Source organism: Camelina sativa, chromosome 20 (assembly GCF_030686135.1).
Source record: "Camelina sativa cultivar CO46 ecotype springtype chromosome 20, ASM3068613v1".
NCBI classification, from domain to species: Eukaryota; Viridiplantae; Streptophyta; class Magnoliopsida; order Brassicales; family Brassicaceae; genus Camelina; species Camelina sativa.
In genome coordinates, this window is record NC_141899.1 from 18,715,005 (window position 1) to 18,729,586 (window position 14,582).

Genomic DNA, 14,582 nt, shown 5'->3' on the forward strand with positions numbered 1-14,582 from the left:
TTTTCTTTCTAAACTTTTCACGACATGACTACACAAGGAACACAATCTGTTACGACATCCGGAGCTCTCGCCGCCGTTGGTTCAACAGGCGGAGAAAACACGGTGATGGCTTCATACTCTACGTCTTCAACGGACAACCCTGGCGCTATGATCTCCGCTGTTACTTTAACCGGAGACAACTACAACGAATGGGCTTCGGAGATGCTCAATGCTCTTCGTGCGAAGAAGAAGACTGGTTTTATTGACGGTTCCTTGAAGAGACTCGGAGCAGATAGCTCTGATTTGGAATCATGGACTTCGGTCAATTCCATGGTTGTTGGGTGGTTACGTACCTCGATCACACCTCGTGTACGCTCCACAGTTTCATATCACACTAGTGCTCGTGATCTTTGGGAAAATTTGCGCAAACGTTTCTCGGTTGGGAACAAAGTACGCGTTAATCATCTTCGTTCTCAAATCGCTCTTTGTCGCCAGGAGGGACAGTCTGTAATTGATTATTACGGGAAGCTTGCAGCTTTGTGGGATGAGCTATACACTTACAAACCTCTTCCGGTGTGTTCTTGTGATGGTTGTACTTGTGGTGTTTACACAACGATTGCCGCAGAGAGAGAAGAGGAGAAGGTGAATCAGTTTTTCATGGGTCTTGACGAAACAAAGTTTGCGAATGTGATTCATTCGATTATTGATGCTGATCCTTCTCCCGCTTTGGATCAAGCTTACTCACGAGTTATCCGTGAAGAACAGAGGATCTTGGCGGCTCGGTCTCGTGAACAACAGCAGGATGCTGTTGGTTTTGTTGCTCGACGTGACTCTCTTTCTTCTGCTCCGATCAGTGGGGATCAACGTGTGGAAACTTCAGGTCGGGAGCGTAGTTTGCTCTGTTCTCATTGTGGTCGCACTGGTCATGAAAAGGCGTTTTGTTGGCAATTGGTTGGATATCCGGAATGGTATACCGAACGTAACGTTCGGAACAGCGGCCGAGGTTCTGCTGCTGCTCGCGGTCGTGGTAGAGGAGCTGGTCGTGGACGTGGTCAAGCTGTTGCTGCCTATACTACCAGTCCTAACGTCACTCTCTCTGATTTTTCTCCTGAACAGTGGAAAGCTCTTTCCTTGGTTGCTCTCGAAAAGATGAAAAGCAATCCCGATAAGCTCTCTGGTAAGATTCCTGGCGATGTGATCATTGACACAGGCGCCTCTCATCACATGACGGGAAATATTTCTCTTCTTACTGATTTGGTTGACACACCATCTTGCTCGGTTGGGTTTGCTGATGGTAGTGTTACGTTTTCAAATCGTAAAGGCATTCTCCATCTCACGGATCGTGTATCCTTGTTGGATGTTCTTTATGTTCCCAACTTAAACTGTTCTCTAATATCGGTTTCGAAGATTCTCAAGCAAATGAAGAATTGTTTTGCGTTATTTACCGATACTCTTTGTGTTTTACAGGACCGTTTCACGAGGACCCTGATTGGAGCCGGTGAAGAGCGTGATGGGGTCTACTATTTAACGGATGTGGCAACTACTAATGTGACTCGTGTGGCGGCTTCGGTTGATCAGACTTTGTGGCATCAGCGTGTTGCTTCTTCTTGTGGAGCTGTTTATTTTTTAACGATAGTTGATGATTTTTCCCGTTCTGTTTGGACGCATCTTCTTATTGCCAAGTCTGAAGTACGACGGGTGATAGAAAATTTTTGTGCTTATTCCGAACGTCAGTTTGATAAGAAAGTCAAGATGGTGCGTAGTGATAACGGTACAGAGTTTATTTGTTTGGGAAAGTTTTTTGCAAGTCAAGGGATTATCCACCAGACCTCTTGCGTTGGTACACCTCAACAGAATGGTCGTGTTGAGCGTAAACACCGTCACATTCTTAACGTTGCTCTATCTCTGTTATTTCAAGCTGGTTTGCCGGTTTTCTTCTGGGGAGAGGCTGTTCTTACTGCTGCATATGTTATTAATCGCACTCCTTCCAAGCTACATAAGGGACGATCACCCTATGAGGTTTTAACCGGTATCAAACCAGACTATGGCCAGTTGCGTGTATTTGGTTCTTCTTGTCATACACATTTGCGCGCTCGCGATAAGGACAAGTTTGGCTCGCGGAGTCGTCACTGTATATTTGTTGGTTACCCTTTTGGCGAGAAAGGTTGGAGGGTTTATGACTTGACAACCAATGAATTTTTGGTCTCTCGAGATGTGGTGTTTCACGAGACCGTGTTTCCATATTTACAAAAGCCTAATGTGTCAACGTCTATTACGGAACTACCGGTTCTCACCGATGGTGATTGGGAATTCCAACCCGGTTCCGGTGACAGGGGGAGTAGTAGCTCCGTGACTTTAGACTCTGCTTCTCCGACTACCACTCCACCAGTGACTCACGAACCTGAGGAAGTCTCTCCCTCTAACGTTTGTCGTGATCTGGTTCCATTTTCTCCGCTTCCGCTACGTGATGAATCTTCTACTATCAACTCATGGCCCTCCGACGATGTCGTTGTTTGTGATGATGATGTTGCTATTGTTCGAGAATCTCCTACACCTGCTGTTGTTGACGCTGGTCCATCTACTGTCGTTGCTGCTACTTCTCCCGATGAGGATGACGATTTAGGCAAAGGGAAAAGAGCAAAGTTTCCATCAACCAGATTAACCGGTTACGTCACATATTCCGCTTGTGTTGCTGATAATACCCATCACGCTCTCCCCTCTCCTCTCATTATCGAGTCCTCGTCTACGGGTTCAGGTAACACAAAGTATCCTCTCACGCACTATATTGCTGATGATTTGTTCTCTTCTCCGCATCGTGCTTTTCTTGCAGCTGTTACTACGGGAATGGAACCCTCTTGCTTTAGCGATGCTGTGCAAGACGAACGGTGGAATAATGCCATGGTTAGTGAAGTCGATGCACTCGAGCTTAACAATACAATGAGCATTGTCGATTTACCTCCCGGAAAGAAAGCTCTTGGAAACAAATGGGTGTATAAAATCAAGTATAATACGGATGGGTCTATTGAGCGATATAAAGCTCGTCTTGTGGTTCTTGGCAATAGACAAGTGGCTGGCCGTGATTTTGAGGAGACTTTTGCTCCTGTTGCTAAAATATCTACAGTTCGAGGTCTCATGCAAATTATTTCATCTAAAGGATGGGAGGTTCATCAGATGGATGTGCATAATGCGTTTCTTCACGGAGATCTTGAAGAAGAAGTGTACATGCAATTGCCTATGGGTTTCCGTCACAAATATCCAAATAAAGTTTGTCGTTTACATAAATCTTTGTATGGTCTTAAGCAAGCACCGAGGTGTTGGTTTGCTAAGTTGGCGAATGCTTTGTTGGAATATGGTTTTGAGGAATCTTATGCAGATTATTCCTTGTTCACTATGACCAGAGGTGATGTAGACTTGCGTGTTCTTGTTTACGTCGACGATATTATTATTTGTGGTAATCACTTACCGTCTTTGACCCAGTTTAAGGAGTATTTGAGCCGGTGTTTTCACATGAAGGATTTAGGGAAGCTTAAGTATTTTCTTGGTATTGAAGTTGCTCGTAGTACGGAAGGTATTTTCTTATCTCAACGCAAGTATTTGCTTGATATCGTCGCGGAATCCGGACTCCAAGCGGCCATGCCTTCTAAGCTTCCTATGGATCAGAACCATAAACTTGGTCTTGACTCTAGTCCTCTTCTATCGGATCCCATGCGCTACCGGCGACTCGTTGGTCGTTTAATTTATTTAAAGGTTACTCGTCCGGAGCTTACTTATCCTATACACATCTTGTCTCAGTTTATGAAAGCTCCTCGTGAGGCACATTGGGATGCTGCGTTACAGGTGGTTCGTTATCTTAAAGGCTCCATTGGTCACGGCATTTTATTGCGAGCTGATACAGATCTCACTCTCACGGCATATTGTGATGCAGATTGGGGTACCTGTCCTTTAACCCGTCGCTCTCTTAGTGCATACTTTATGTTTTTAGGTGGCTGTCCTATTTCATGGAAAACTCAGAAGCAAAAGGCGGTTTCTCGTTCTTCGGCAGAGGCGGAATACCGCTCCATGGCCGATGCTTTGAAGGAAATTATTTGGTTGCGTCAGCTTCTTGAAGATTTTGGGTTCCCACAACACGCTCCGACGAGGTTGTTTTGTGACAACAAAGCTGCTTTACACATTGCGGCAAATCCCATCTTTCACGAACGTACAAAGCACATCGAACGGGATTGTCATTTTGTACGCGACGCTATTCAGGATGGTGTTATCTCGACGGCCCATGTTCGCTCCGAAGATCAACTGGCCGACATATTGACAAAAGCTCTTGGTTTTCAACAGTTTACCCTTCTCATGTCCAAGTTGGGTCTCGTTTCACTTCCTCCTCCAACTTGAGGGGGAGTATTGGGCCGCATATGGGCTGCGGTTTGTGTCTAATGTGTATAACTTGCTCGGCAAGTCTTGTGTAGGGTTTCTTAGAGATTGAGTCGTGTATACAAACGTTGTAACGCCGTTGTTTAATAAGACACACACATATTCTCTTAATTCTACAGATTCCTTGCTTCTGATTCTGGCTTTTCTTTCGGTGACGATTTGGTTTGATTGAAAAATACAACGCCATAAAGAATATTAATTTTGTAGAAAAGGAATGTTAGTAATGTAACCCATGGTTTCTTCTTACATTGCCATGACTTGCTTTCTCTATTGTCTATTGATTCCTTTTAAGCTCTTTTTCCTCGATAAGAATTTGGTTTCATCCCATGATTGCTCTCTTATTTGTTGGTCAATTATATTATCTCGTTGGAAAAGGAATGTCACAGTCACAAGATTCTCTATCTCCACCTTCTGTTTGTGGAATATTGCTTCAAATTAATATACTCTTATTGCTAGGTTCTTTTAAAAGTTTGTCCATCTAAACTTTTTTTAAAAAAGTTTGGTAAAATAGGTTTTAGGGTATAAATAAAAGCCAATTATACCCTCAATTATATATTCAGAATAAATTTGTAAATTTTTATTAATTGAAATTAGAAACAACAATTTATAGTTCATATTGGATGGATTTCGTTTAGGCCTAATTTGATCTTAGTGGATCATAAACAAAAGAAAATAAAAATAAATTTGGGAAGAAAAAAAAACTGTAATCGACATCCACCTTGTTTCGCCGTCTCTCTACATCTTCACCATCTCACCATCTCTCCATCTCTTATGAATTAGATATGTAGAATTCCAGATTTTTTTTGCAGTTTCATGAGATTATGTCAATTTTTAACTTGATTTCAACCCAGATTTGTGTAAATATAAGTTTAGATCCGTTTTGCATCTTCAACATACTTTAAATATAACTCGATATTTTCTGTATTTATCTTTCTTCTAAATAATTAAGAATACACATTCTAAAATATATTAGAACAAATGTAAAAATAAATACAGAATCGTAACTATAAATTAAGATTATTCAAAAAATATTTACTTTTCTTATTTAGTTTATTTTATTTTTATTTCTATAGTATTCTAAGTTTTACAGATTATAAATTCTAAAATGTTTATGATATATCTTCTACTTCTTTTAGTATACAGGGTAAAACGTGGAACATATATTCTGAATTGATGTAGAATGAAGAAAAATATAGAATACATATTCTTAATTTTGTAGAACATATAAAATTCAGGTTCTGAAGTTTTTAGAACAAATTTTGCGTCTAAACTTCGTAGAACATGTACAAACTGTAGAATGAATAATCTAAATGTTTCAGAACTTGAAAAAATCGTAGAAAGTCTTTTCTGAACAATTTAGACCATAAATCATCAATTTACAAACTGATTTTTGACACCCAAAACATTTTTTTCAAATTTTTTTTAACACAGTTATATACTAACATGGGTTTTCTGTTTGTTTTTTGGTTTAAACTCCTAAAAACTTCACTATATCTATTAATAGAGGCATTTCATCACAATTGACAATCTTAAAAAAAAAGTGTATATGGACAAATGTTTAGAAAAAACTCTTTTTTCTAATTTTCCCAAAAAAATTTACACTTTACTCCCAATTTTTTATGCCACAGGTAATACAAAGAGGTAAATGAAAGAATATAAAATTACATTTTGCATGAAGCAAGGACATCGAGACGCCTTGACCAGCAGCCTAACCCTCAGCTAGTGAACAAGCAGAAATTATGGTTGCTCAGAAAGTTTACCCTTTTGTTTTTCTCTTTTTTTCGTTTTTCTTTCACATTTTTTATTTTCTTCTGGTTATTTTCTTTAACATAGTTCTGGTTAAGTATACGTAGGAGCCATGGTTGATTGATAGACTGGTTTTCACCTAGGGTATCAATTCCCTATGCAGTTGTAGTACAAAGGGTTATCAATCCAAATGGTTGTTATGCTAACAGATAGGATGCAATCAGAATCAAGCAAGTCAAGCCAAGCAATAAGGGGGTTTGGTTCTAACAATCCTAATATAAACAAAGTAAAAGAATATAAACAAGTAAACCACACGACCTAAGCACTCGATGCAAGCAATCGAGTACAGGATCGACTGGGGTGATCGAGTATGCATATGAACTATGAACAGCTCGAGGTATTACTCGATGCAGGTTATCGTGTACCTGATCGGGTAAGTGGTCGAGTAAGTAAGGAAAATGCAAAGAATGAAATACGAAAGTTCCTAAGGATGGGGGTAATCGAATCCTAAGTGTTCTAGACCAATACGGATGCCTTACATGCCTCAAGCAATTATTTCCTAGACAATGAACCTCTAAAACCTTGTCACCACACTGTCGCACTAGTAACAATCAACCTTGAACATACTACCACACTGTTGCACTAGCAATATGAACAAGCAGGCATTAAGAACAATTCATTTTTGTCAATATACTTGGACTCATCTGATTTTGTCACTCAAAGTTAAGTATACCTCTAGCATTGACCTAATCAAGCATTTTATCTACTCCTTTCGGCCTGTAGCATTATAAACGTCCTAGATCTAGTCTCAACCTGTCGGTCTGTTGACCGCATTAAGAACATCAACCTAGAAGGAAATTTATTTATCATAGCAATCAACTAAAACATCCTAACCGATCAAGAACACCTAATCATCTATCCCATCCCTAGAAACTTTGCTACACTACTCGGACATAGAAACGAATGATAAAGCAATAGAAATAAACGAAAATGACATTATTAAAAAGATAGAGTAGAGTAGAAAAGAGTAGGGATAAAAGATCTATGAAAAACTACAAATTAAAAGTACAAAAACAAGAAAAAATGTTGAGTCGCTCAGTTCTCTCACAGAAGCTCTCGCTCTCTGGTTTGAGGGTTTGCGGCGTGCTCGTTTGCGAGCTAGGGAAAGAGGGGATTTATATATGGAAACCCATTTGACCTAGCTTCCCAGACCTGCCCGATGGTCTACTCGATGGGGTACACGAGGCTTGAGTCGGGTAACTCCTCGGGTGGATCTTCGGGTTGCTCTTCGTGCTCTTGGATCCTCTTCGATCGTGTTGGGGTTCGGACTTGTTCTTGTAGCTCGATGGCTCCTTCGGGTACATGCTCGAGTTGTCCTTGTTTTCCCCATTTTTGGCTCTTTAGCACATGTTTTCATCCAATATATGCAAATGCAGAAATGCAATACCCTAAATGCTCTAAAACTTGATTCCTACAGTAAATGGTCTAAAAATGCTAAGTTAGAGGTATGAACAATGCAAAATATGGGCAAAAAAGGATGCTAAAACATGTAAATTAGAGTGTTATCAGACCCCCAAACTTAAATCTTGCTAGTCCTCTAGCAAGTAAGTAGGAAGGTACGGTTTGAAAGTGGGGACTCATAACCTTAAGATGCTAACCGAAGGATGCAAGCTATAGTCCTTAAAGATAGTTTAATGGTGCTAAGATCAATCAACATACTTACAAATATTTTTTCTATGCTTATTGCCATGCATCGATCTAGCTCAACCTCCAACTATAGATAAGGAACATCTCTTTCACATTCAATTAAGTTTTTGGCGAATTCTTGCAAATGGAAGGTGAATCAAGCTCAATCGATTTCAAGGGTAAGGCTTTTTGATAAGGTGGTTTCAAGCAAATTCTTTAGGTGGTTTCTCTCAAAAAGTGGAATGCTAGACAGTCGTGAAAACTATCTAAGACTGAGAACAATTTGGGCATACAAAGCTTAACTCTTGATGATCTACCCTTTTTCTCGTACATTCATAATATATTTTTTTATTTAAACCTCCTAGAATTTAACTACCCACATCCTTGATTTTAACTCTCTCTTTTTTCTCTTTTTTTTTACTCCCTAAAGTTTAGACTTTTAGACTTTAAAATTCTAGCTCTTAATCTTTTTTTTTTCTTTGCTAAACTCCTAATATACACATATTCCTTTTTTTTTTTTTATCTTTCTTTCTAGGAGACTATAGCAAGAACTTTTTCTTTCTTTTCTTTTTTTTACTTAGAGACTTAGAGCTAACTAATTCTAACCTTAGGGACTTTTCTCTCTTTTTTTATATATATTTTCCACAACCCATCCCCAAATAAACATTCTAACCACCTATCTTTCAAAACAGAATCTATTAGCTAGTTCAAATCTGACTTAGCTAAATCAAAAGGCAGTTCTTTGTCGTTCTCAATACTCTCAAGGTTTCACAACCTATAGCACCATGAAAAAGGCCTCACTCAACAATTCACAACAAGGTTTGAAAGAAAGGTTTGGGTTCAAGGGTAGGACAAATGAATCGGGTTAAACGAAAAGATTGGTAAAAATGTGGAGTGCTAACCCGAGTTTAGAGTTACCATGAGCAAGTATTCAAGTTCCATAAGCAAGACAATTAGAGTTCAAATTAAATCCAATAATATAGAGATGTTCTAATGTTCAAGCAAGTGGAGGAAGCATTCAATCGACACAAAGGATCTAAGCAAAGATTTTTCATTTTTTTCCAAAGACTGATCTAGCAACAATGAACTGTGATTAAGGGCTATAGCTTCAATCCTAAGGTTTGATTTTAAACAAGGTGGTTTTAATCATTGTCCCCTAAGATGCATATGCAACAATCCTATATGAAACAAACTAGACTCAATCCTAATATGTAAATGCAACTACATGAACACTCTTTTTTATATTTTTTTTTTTTCGAAATTTTTCAAAATTTTTTGGGTTTTTTAATGCACATAGATGCAGACTCAAATGAATAAAATTAACATGCAAAAATTTGAAAAAACAAAAATAAGAAAATAAAACACAATGTTAAATACATTCTAGGACCCTCCCCCAAACTTAAATTACACAGTCCCTGTGTAAATAAAAGTTGGAAAAGAATCCAAGAAGCACACAAAATAAGATGAAACTAAATGCAATGGTATATACAAGTGTTGGATGAAATTGGTACCTCATGGGTTGGTGAAGAAGGAGGTTGCAGCAGCCTCCATGCTTGCCAACGTATAGCCAGGGTCGTCTCCGGCTTCAGCAGGTGCCGGTGTTTGCTCGTCAGAGAGCTAAGATATGCGTACAGACGACTTGCTCGGACCAGCATCCGAGGTGTTGATCGAGGGTGGGATCGCGTAGCTCATCGGGTAGGGCATCGGGTAGTAGGATGGAAATGGCGGAAGAGGCCCAGAATGATCACCGGTGTATCCACTCGCAGGGTGCATCTTGTACGGCATCGTGTATGGCATCTGGTACGGAGGAGGAAAAATTCCAGCATAATCACCCGATTGGGTGCTCGATGGGTGCATCGGATAGTGCATCGTGTACCCCATCGGATTGGGTGTCGGGTAAGCGTCAGAGTGGCTTTTCCTCAATGCTTCTGGTCGGGTGAGGTCTTCCTCAGCTCGGGGCTCTTACGATGATGCTCTTTGAGGTTCCGGAGGTGGCAGTCCTCGAGTTCCTCCTAGTGGTCCGCTTCTTCCCATCCATGTAGGTGCTTGTGCCGAGGTAGGAGCTGAGGCACAGCTTGCCTTGTCTTGCAACTCCTTGATCTGTCCTCCCATTACCTTCACTGAACCGGCAAGATCCTTCACCTTTTTCACCAGGAACTTGTTCATCTTCTTCAGCCAGCCAATTCTCTTGTGAGCTTCCCTCACTCCGACTGGTTGCTTTTGAGAGCATACGTACTCCTCAAAATCAAACTCCTCCGAGCTATCTCCTTGTCTCTGCCCGGTCTTTTTCTCTCTTCTCAGCCTCGGACTCCTCCTCCGGGTTGTACAGCTCTTCCAACGGTGGTGCGAAGTCAATGTTGTGTCCTAACCGAACCTTGGTGTACACGACACTGGGTAAAACCATTTGAGCAGCTCCGGCGGTTGGATGGACAAACTTGAACAATGCCATGTCATTAGGCCTCTCATAGGCCAAGAATCTCGCCAGCACGAGGTAGTCCGCATCCAGCCACCTTGGTTCGTGGACAATTCCTTTTAAGGGCAAATCGCATGCCACTAAGATTGATGTAACTAGTCCCCCAATAGAGATCTCTCCGCCTCCTTCTCTTCTTTTCACAGCCCACGATTTCAAGTACAGGAATTGATCCAGTAGCACGAACAACATACTAGTATCAGCTATGTCTCCTACTAGCGGTGTTCCATCCCTAGCACTATCCAAAACTCCACACAATGCGACATCCAATTACTGAAGCTCATGGTCGTTCACATTCCCAGTCTCTTTTCTAGCAAAAAGAGTGCATGCGAGGGACTTGTGAAAATACCTCAAAACAGGACTCCTTATTTGAGCAGATTTGGAGCTGGTGGACTTGTAGGGGTGCTTGTCTCCTATTGTCAGCCATAGGGACCTCATCTCTTCCTTGCTGACCTCCATACCTTCCCCACTACCAGCCTTGAAGCCATACAGCGTCTCCATCTCCTTGAAAGTCAGCCGGTATTCCGTGTTCCGAACGGAGAAGGTGATGAACCCGATCCCTCCATCGGGTAGTAGGGTCGGGTGGTCCTCGAAATAGTATAGCTTCAGGGTTGAAAGGAAGTGGACTGTCTCCTCTTCATAAGCTTCTAGATGGGATTGCATCATATTGCCCAGGTGGCACATATCGAACAAAAACTCAACGTCTATAGCGATGCCCAATTGCTTCATTGTCTCACGGTGAGGGTATCGAGTACCAACGAAGCTCATCTTCCGGAAGACCTTGAATAGTCGAGCCGGAGTGTCTACTTCCTTTTGCTTCAGCCTCCGCGAGGCTTGGCGAGTTCTCTCTCTCTGCTCCTCTTCTCTTTCTCTTTCCTCCTCCTCGGCGTGTTGATCTTCTTCAACCACTGCTCTATCAACCACCTTCTCAGCCTTCTCCGAAGCCGGTCTCTTCCCCCTTGCAATTGCGGCTCTACTCCTTGATCGAGAGGTTTGGATCTCACCTTGTTCTTCTCCTCCATCATCAGAGTCGACCTCCATAGGGTCGGTAAGCGTCTTTTCGGACGTAGACAGGTCCCTACATCGAGGAGAACGGCGGACAGCACTCGCTAATGGACTCGGTGAGCGAACTCGAGGGCTTACTCGATCGGTTACTCGAGAATCAGGTCGGGTGGTGGATCGAGTTGTGCATCGGGTTGGGGAGGCTAAACGTCCACCTAACGGTCGGGAATGTGGAACGTTTCCTCTTCCTTGGGGTTGTTGAACTTCGGCGGCGTCTCCTCCGGTTGTAGCAGCGGCGGAGGTAGATCTTCTTCCCTTCCTTTGGTAGGTTCTAGCGGTTGGCTCCATGTCGATTCCTTGAGAAGAAAAAGAAAAGCTAGTTCTTGGGATTAATAGGGTTAGTCTCCAAAGAAAATCGAATGAGCTTGGAATCGAGAGAGAAGAATATAAGCTTATGTGAATTGAAAAGCTTAAGAGAATGAGGGAGACTTATCGGTGATGAAGAGGGAGAAGGGTTCGACCTCCTTAAATAGGCTAGGGTTTCGGTTGGTGGGCTTCACCGAGAGTGGGTTTCCTTGCGGAATTCGGACTCCACTCTCTACCCGAGTGAAGACACGATCAGGCGCGTCGAGTACGGTGTCGGGTTGACCCTCGGGTTTACCAATTCCCTCTTCCCAATTTTCCATCTTTTTTTTTCTTTTTTTTTTTTTTTTTTTTTTTTTTAAATTGCAAAAATAGGAAAATTAAGTAAAAGTAAATAAAGCTAGTAGACTAAAAATTAAAAGATACCTTTGGGACTTCCTTCCAAGTGAGCTTGTTTAAAGTCACTAAGCTTGACTCTTCATGCTCCTTAAGCATGGGATCCATGTGGAAGAGGTTCTGGAATCCTCTCCACTTCAGTAGGTTGGTTCAAAAGATCTCCCAGAATTTGTCCAGGTTCCATGGCAAATGTGGTGTTGACCTCTTTAAGATGTAGCATTTTTCTTTGTTTGGTCCTGGTGGAAAAAACCTGACCATCTATGGTTGGCCTCTTAAACCCTTTCTTCACCTCAAACTCCATCTTGAGGTGTTCACCATGTTCTATCCTGATCTTGCCTCGTTTCACTTCGATGACTGCACCAACTGTTGCCAAGAATGGTCTTCCTAAAATCAGTGGATCATCCGGTTCCTTATCCATATCCAGGATCATGAAGTTGGTAGGCACTTCCAGTCTCCCAATCCTTAGGGGCAGATTTTCCAAAATGCCTATCGGATGTCTTACCGTTCTCTCAGCTAGAACCAGATACTGCTTACTTGGTTTGAAATCGGTGAATCCCAGCTTGTTAGCAACTGAAAGCGGCATAATGCTGACCGAAGCTCCAAGATCACACAAGCAGCTCTTGAAAATCCGAAATCCTATTGAACATGGCAATGTGAAAGAGCCAGGATCTTCAAGTTTTTCATCAATTCTTACCTCGGGATCCAAACAAATTCCACTTCTCAGAATTTCAAATCCGATCTCCTTGACAGCCTCCTTAACCTCATCCTCCAATCTAGCTGCTTCCTTTGCAGCTTCCTACTGAAGCTCATGTGGGAGCAAAAGCTTAGGTGGTGGAGCTTTGCGCTTAGCCATTCGCTCTGCAAGCGCCTCCAACTGGATGTCAAGTGCAGCACTGAACCTTTCCTCTAACTCCCCTCCTACCAGGGCAGGTGGTTGAGGCTGATCTCCTTTCTCAACATCTTCTCGATGCATCATCCGATCAACACCATCGTGTAGGTCATCGGGTTCCACTTCGGGTTGTTTTTCAATTTGTGATTCTCGAACCAGTGCTCGATCATCAACTCGATCAGTCTCTTCGGGTGAAGGCTCGGGTTCATACTCGGATATATAGTATTTGGCCTCATTCTTCATTGAGCCATCCACATCCTCCCCATCTTGATCATCACTGTCCCTAGTGAGGTAGTCCTCATAGTCATCATCCAGGAAAATGGCTTGAGCAGTCTCATAATCTTTGGGGTTTTGAACAGCTTTACCCCGCAGTTGATTGATCTTTGGTGCGGGTTGGTTGTTGTGGTGGCCTTCCAAGTATTAAACTTTTGTGTTGAGTGATTCGTACTTGGCATTGAGGTCATTGTATCCTGAGTCGATCTTGTTGCTCATTTCCGCGAATCGTTTCGCGATGTCCATAGAAGCTGTAGCCTGTTGCTGAATCATTTGCTGAATAAGACCTCTTAACTCGGCTTCTTGTGACTGGTTCTGTGGACCTTGGTGTTGTTGGAATCCTGGTGGTTGGTTGTAGGTGCCTTGGTATGGTTGCTTAGGTGCATAGCCTTGGTTGTACTGGACAAAAGGCTTCTGTTGGGGCTGGTTCCCTTGAACTGCAGATGGGTAGGTTTGGTCTTGAGGATTTGCAACATTCGGGTTTCGATAAGATAAATTTGGGTTGCATCATTGCTCTTAAGTCAGGTTCTTGGGCTTGGTAGGTTTGAAACGCTGGAGGGCGACACCATTGAGTCTGGAAACTTTGTTGCTGGTGCATAGGTACATAATGGAACTGACTGCTTTGAAACATGGTGACTGACTCGAACAGATACTCGGTCGAGCACAGGCTCGAGTTGATGGTCGAGTCGACTGGGAAGTGCTGTCTATTTAGATCCGGCGTTTGACTCGATCAGGTGCTCGATCACGACTCGGTCGAGTGGTTGTCGAGTGGTACCTGAAATGGAACTTCAACCCAGAAACAGAAGATTCAAGTATATAAACGAACTTAATCTTAGACGAATATGGATCCTAAATGTCACAAAAACACACTCAAATGGGCAACGGCGCCAAATTGAAACAAGGTTATTTGTGTGGTGAATGATGGTGGATGTATGCAATGATGATATATGAATGGAATGATGGATGGGTGTTTCAATTCCCCTTATGCTATTGCAGTACAAGAGGTATCAATCCTAAATGAGTGTTTGTGAACAGATAAGATGTGCATATGAATCTAAGTTAAGACAAATGTAATGATTGTTTGTCACTAACAATCCTAAGATGGAAATGTAAAGATGCAGAAAGTAAACTACAAGACCCAAGAACTAAATGCAAATGAAACTGAATGATTGAAACTGTAATGAAGCAAGAACAGAAATAGAAACTACTACTAATGAACTAATGCAAGACAATTAATGAACTGAAAGCTAAATGTATGCAACTAGAATGAAACAGGAATGAAACAAGACAATCACAAATCATAAACCAGAGTTCTGGGGATGAACTCGAGCAAGCACTCGACCGAGTGTAGGTCGA

The 14,582-nt window shown here is 41.9% G+C and overlaps 1 protein-coding gene across 1 annotated transcript; it reads left to right on the forward strand.

Annotated features, from left to right (window-relative positions):
- The first annotated feature begins 24 nt into the window (after positions 1–24).
- LOC147919149 (uncharacterized) lies at positions 25–1,481 on the forward strand. Its single transcript, XM_087504487.1, has 2 exons — positions 25–1,156; positions 1,447–1,481. The coding sequence occupies exons 1-2, from the start codon at positions 25–27 to the stop codon at positions 1,479–1,481; spliced, it is 1,167 nt and encodes a 388-aa protein (XP_087360613.1).
- The last annotated feature ends 13,101 nt before the right edge of the window (positions 1,482–14,582 follow it).

Coding starts and splice junctions, on each gene's coding strand:
- LOC147919149 (XM_087504487.1), top strand. CDS start 25: ATGACTACACAAGGAACACAATCTGTTACGACATCCGGAGCTCTCGCC. Junction 1,157..1,446: donor CAATCCCGATAAGCTCTCTG/GTAAGATTCCTG, acceptor TGTGTTTTACAG/GACCGTTTCACGAGGACCCT.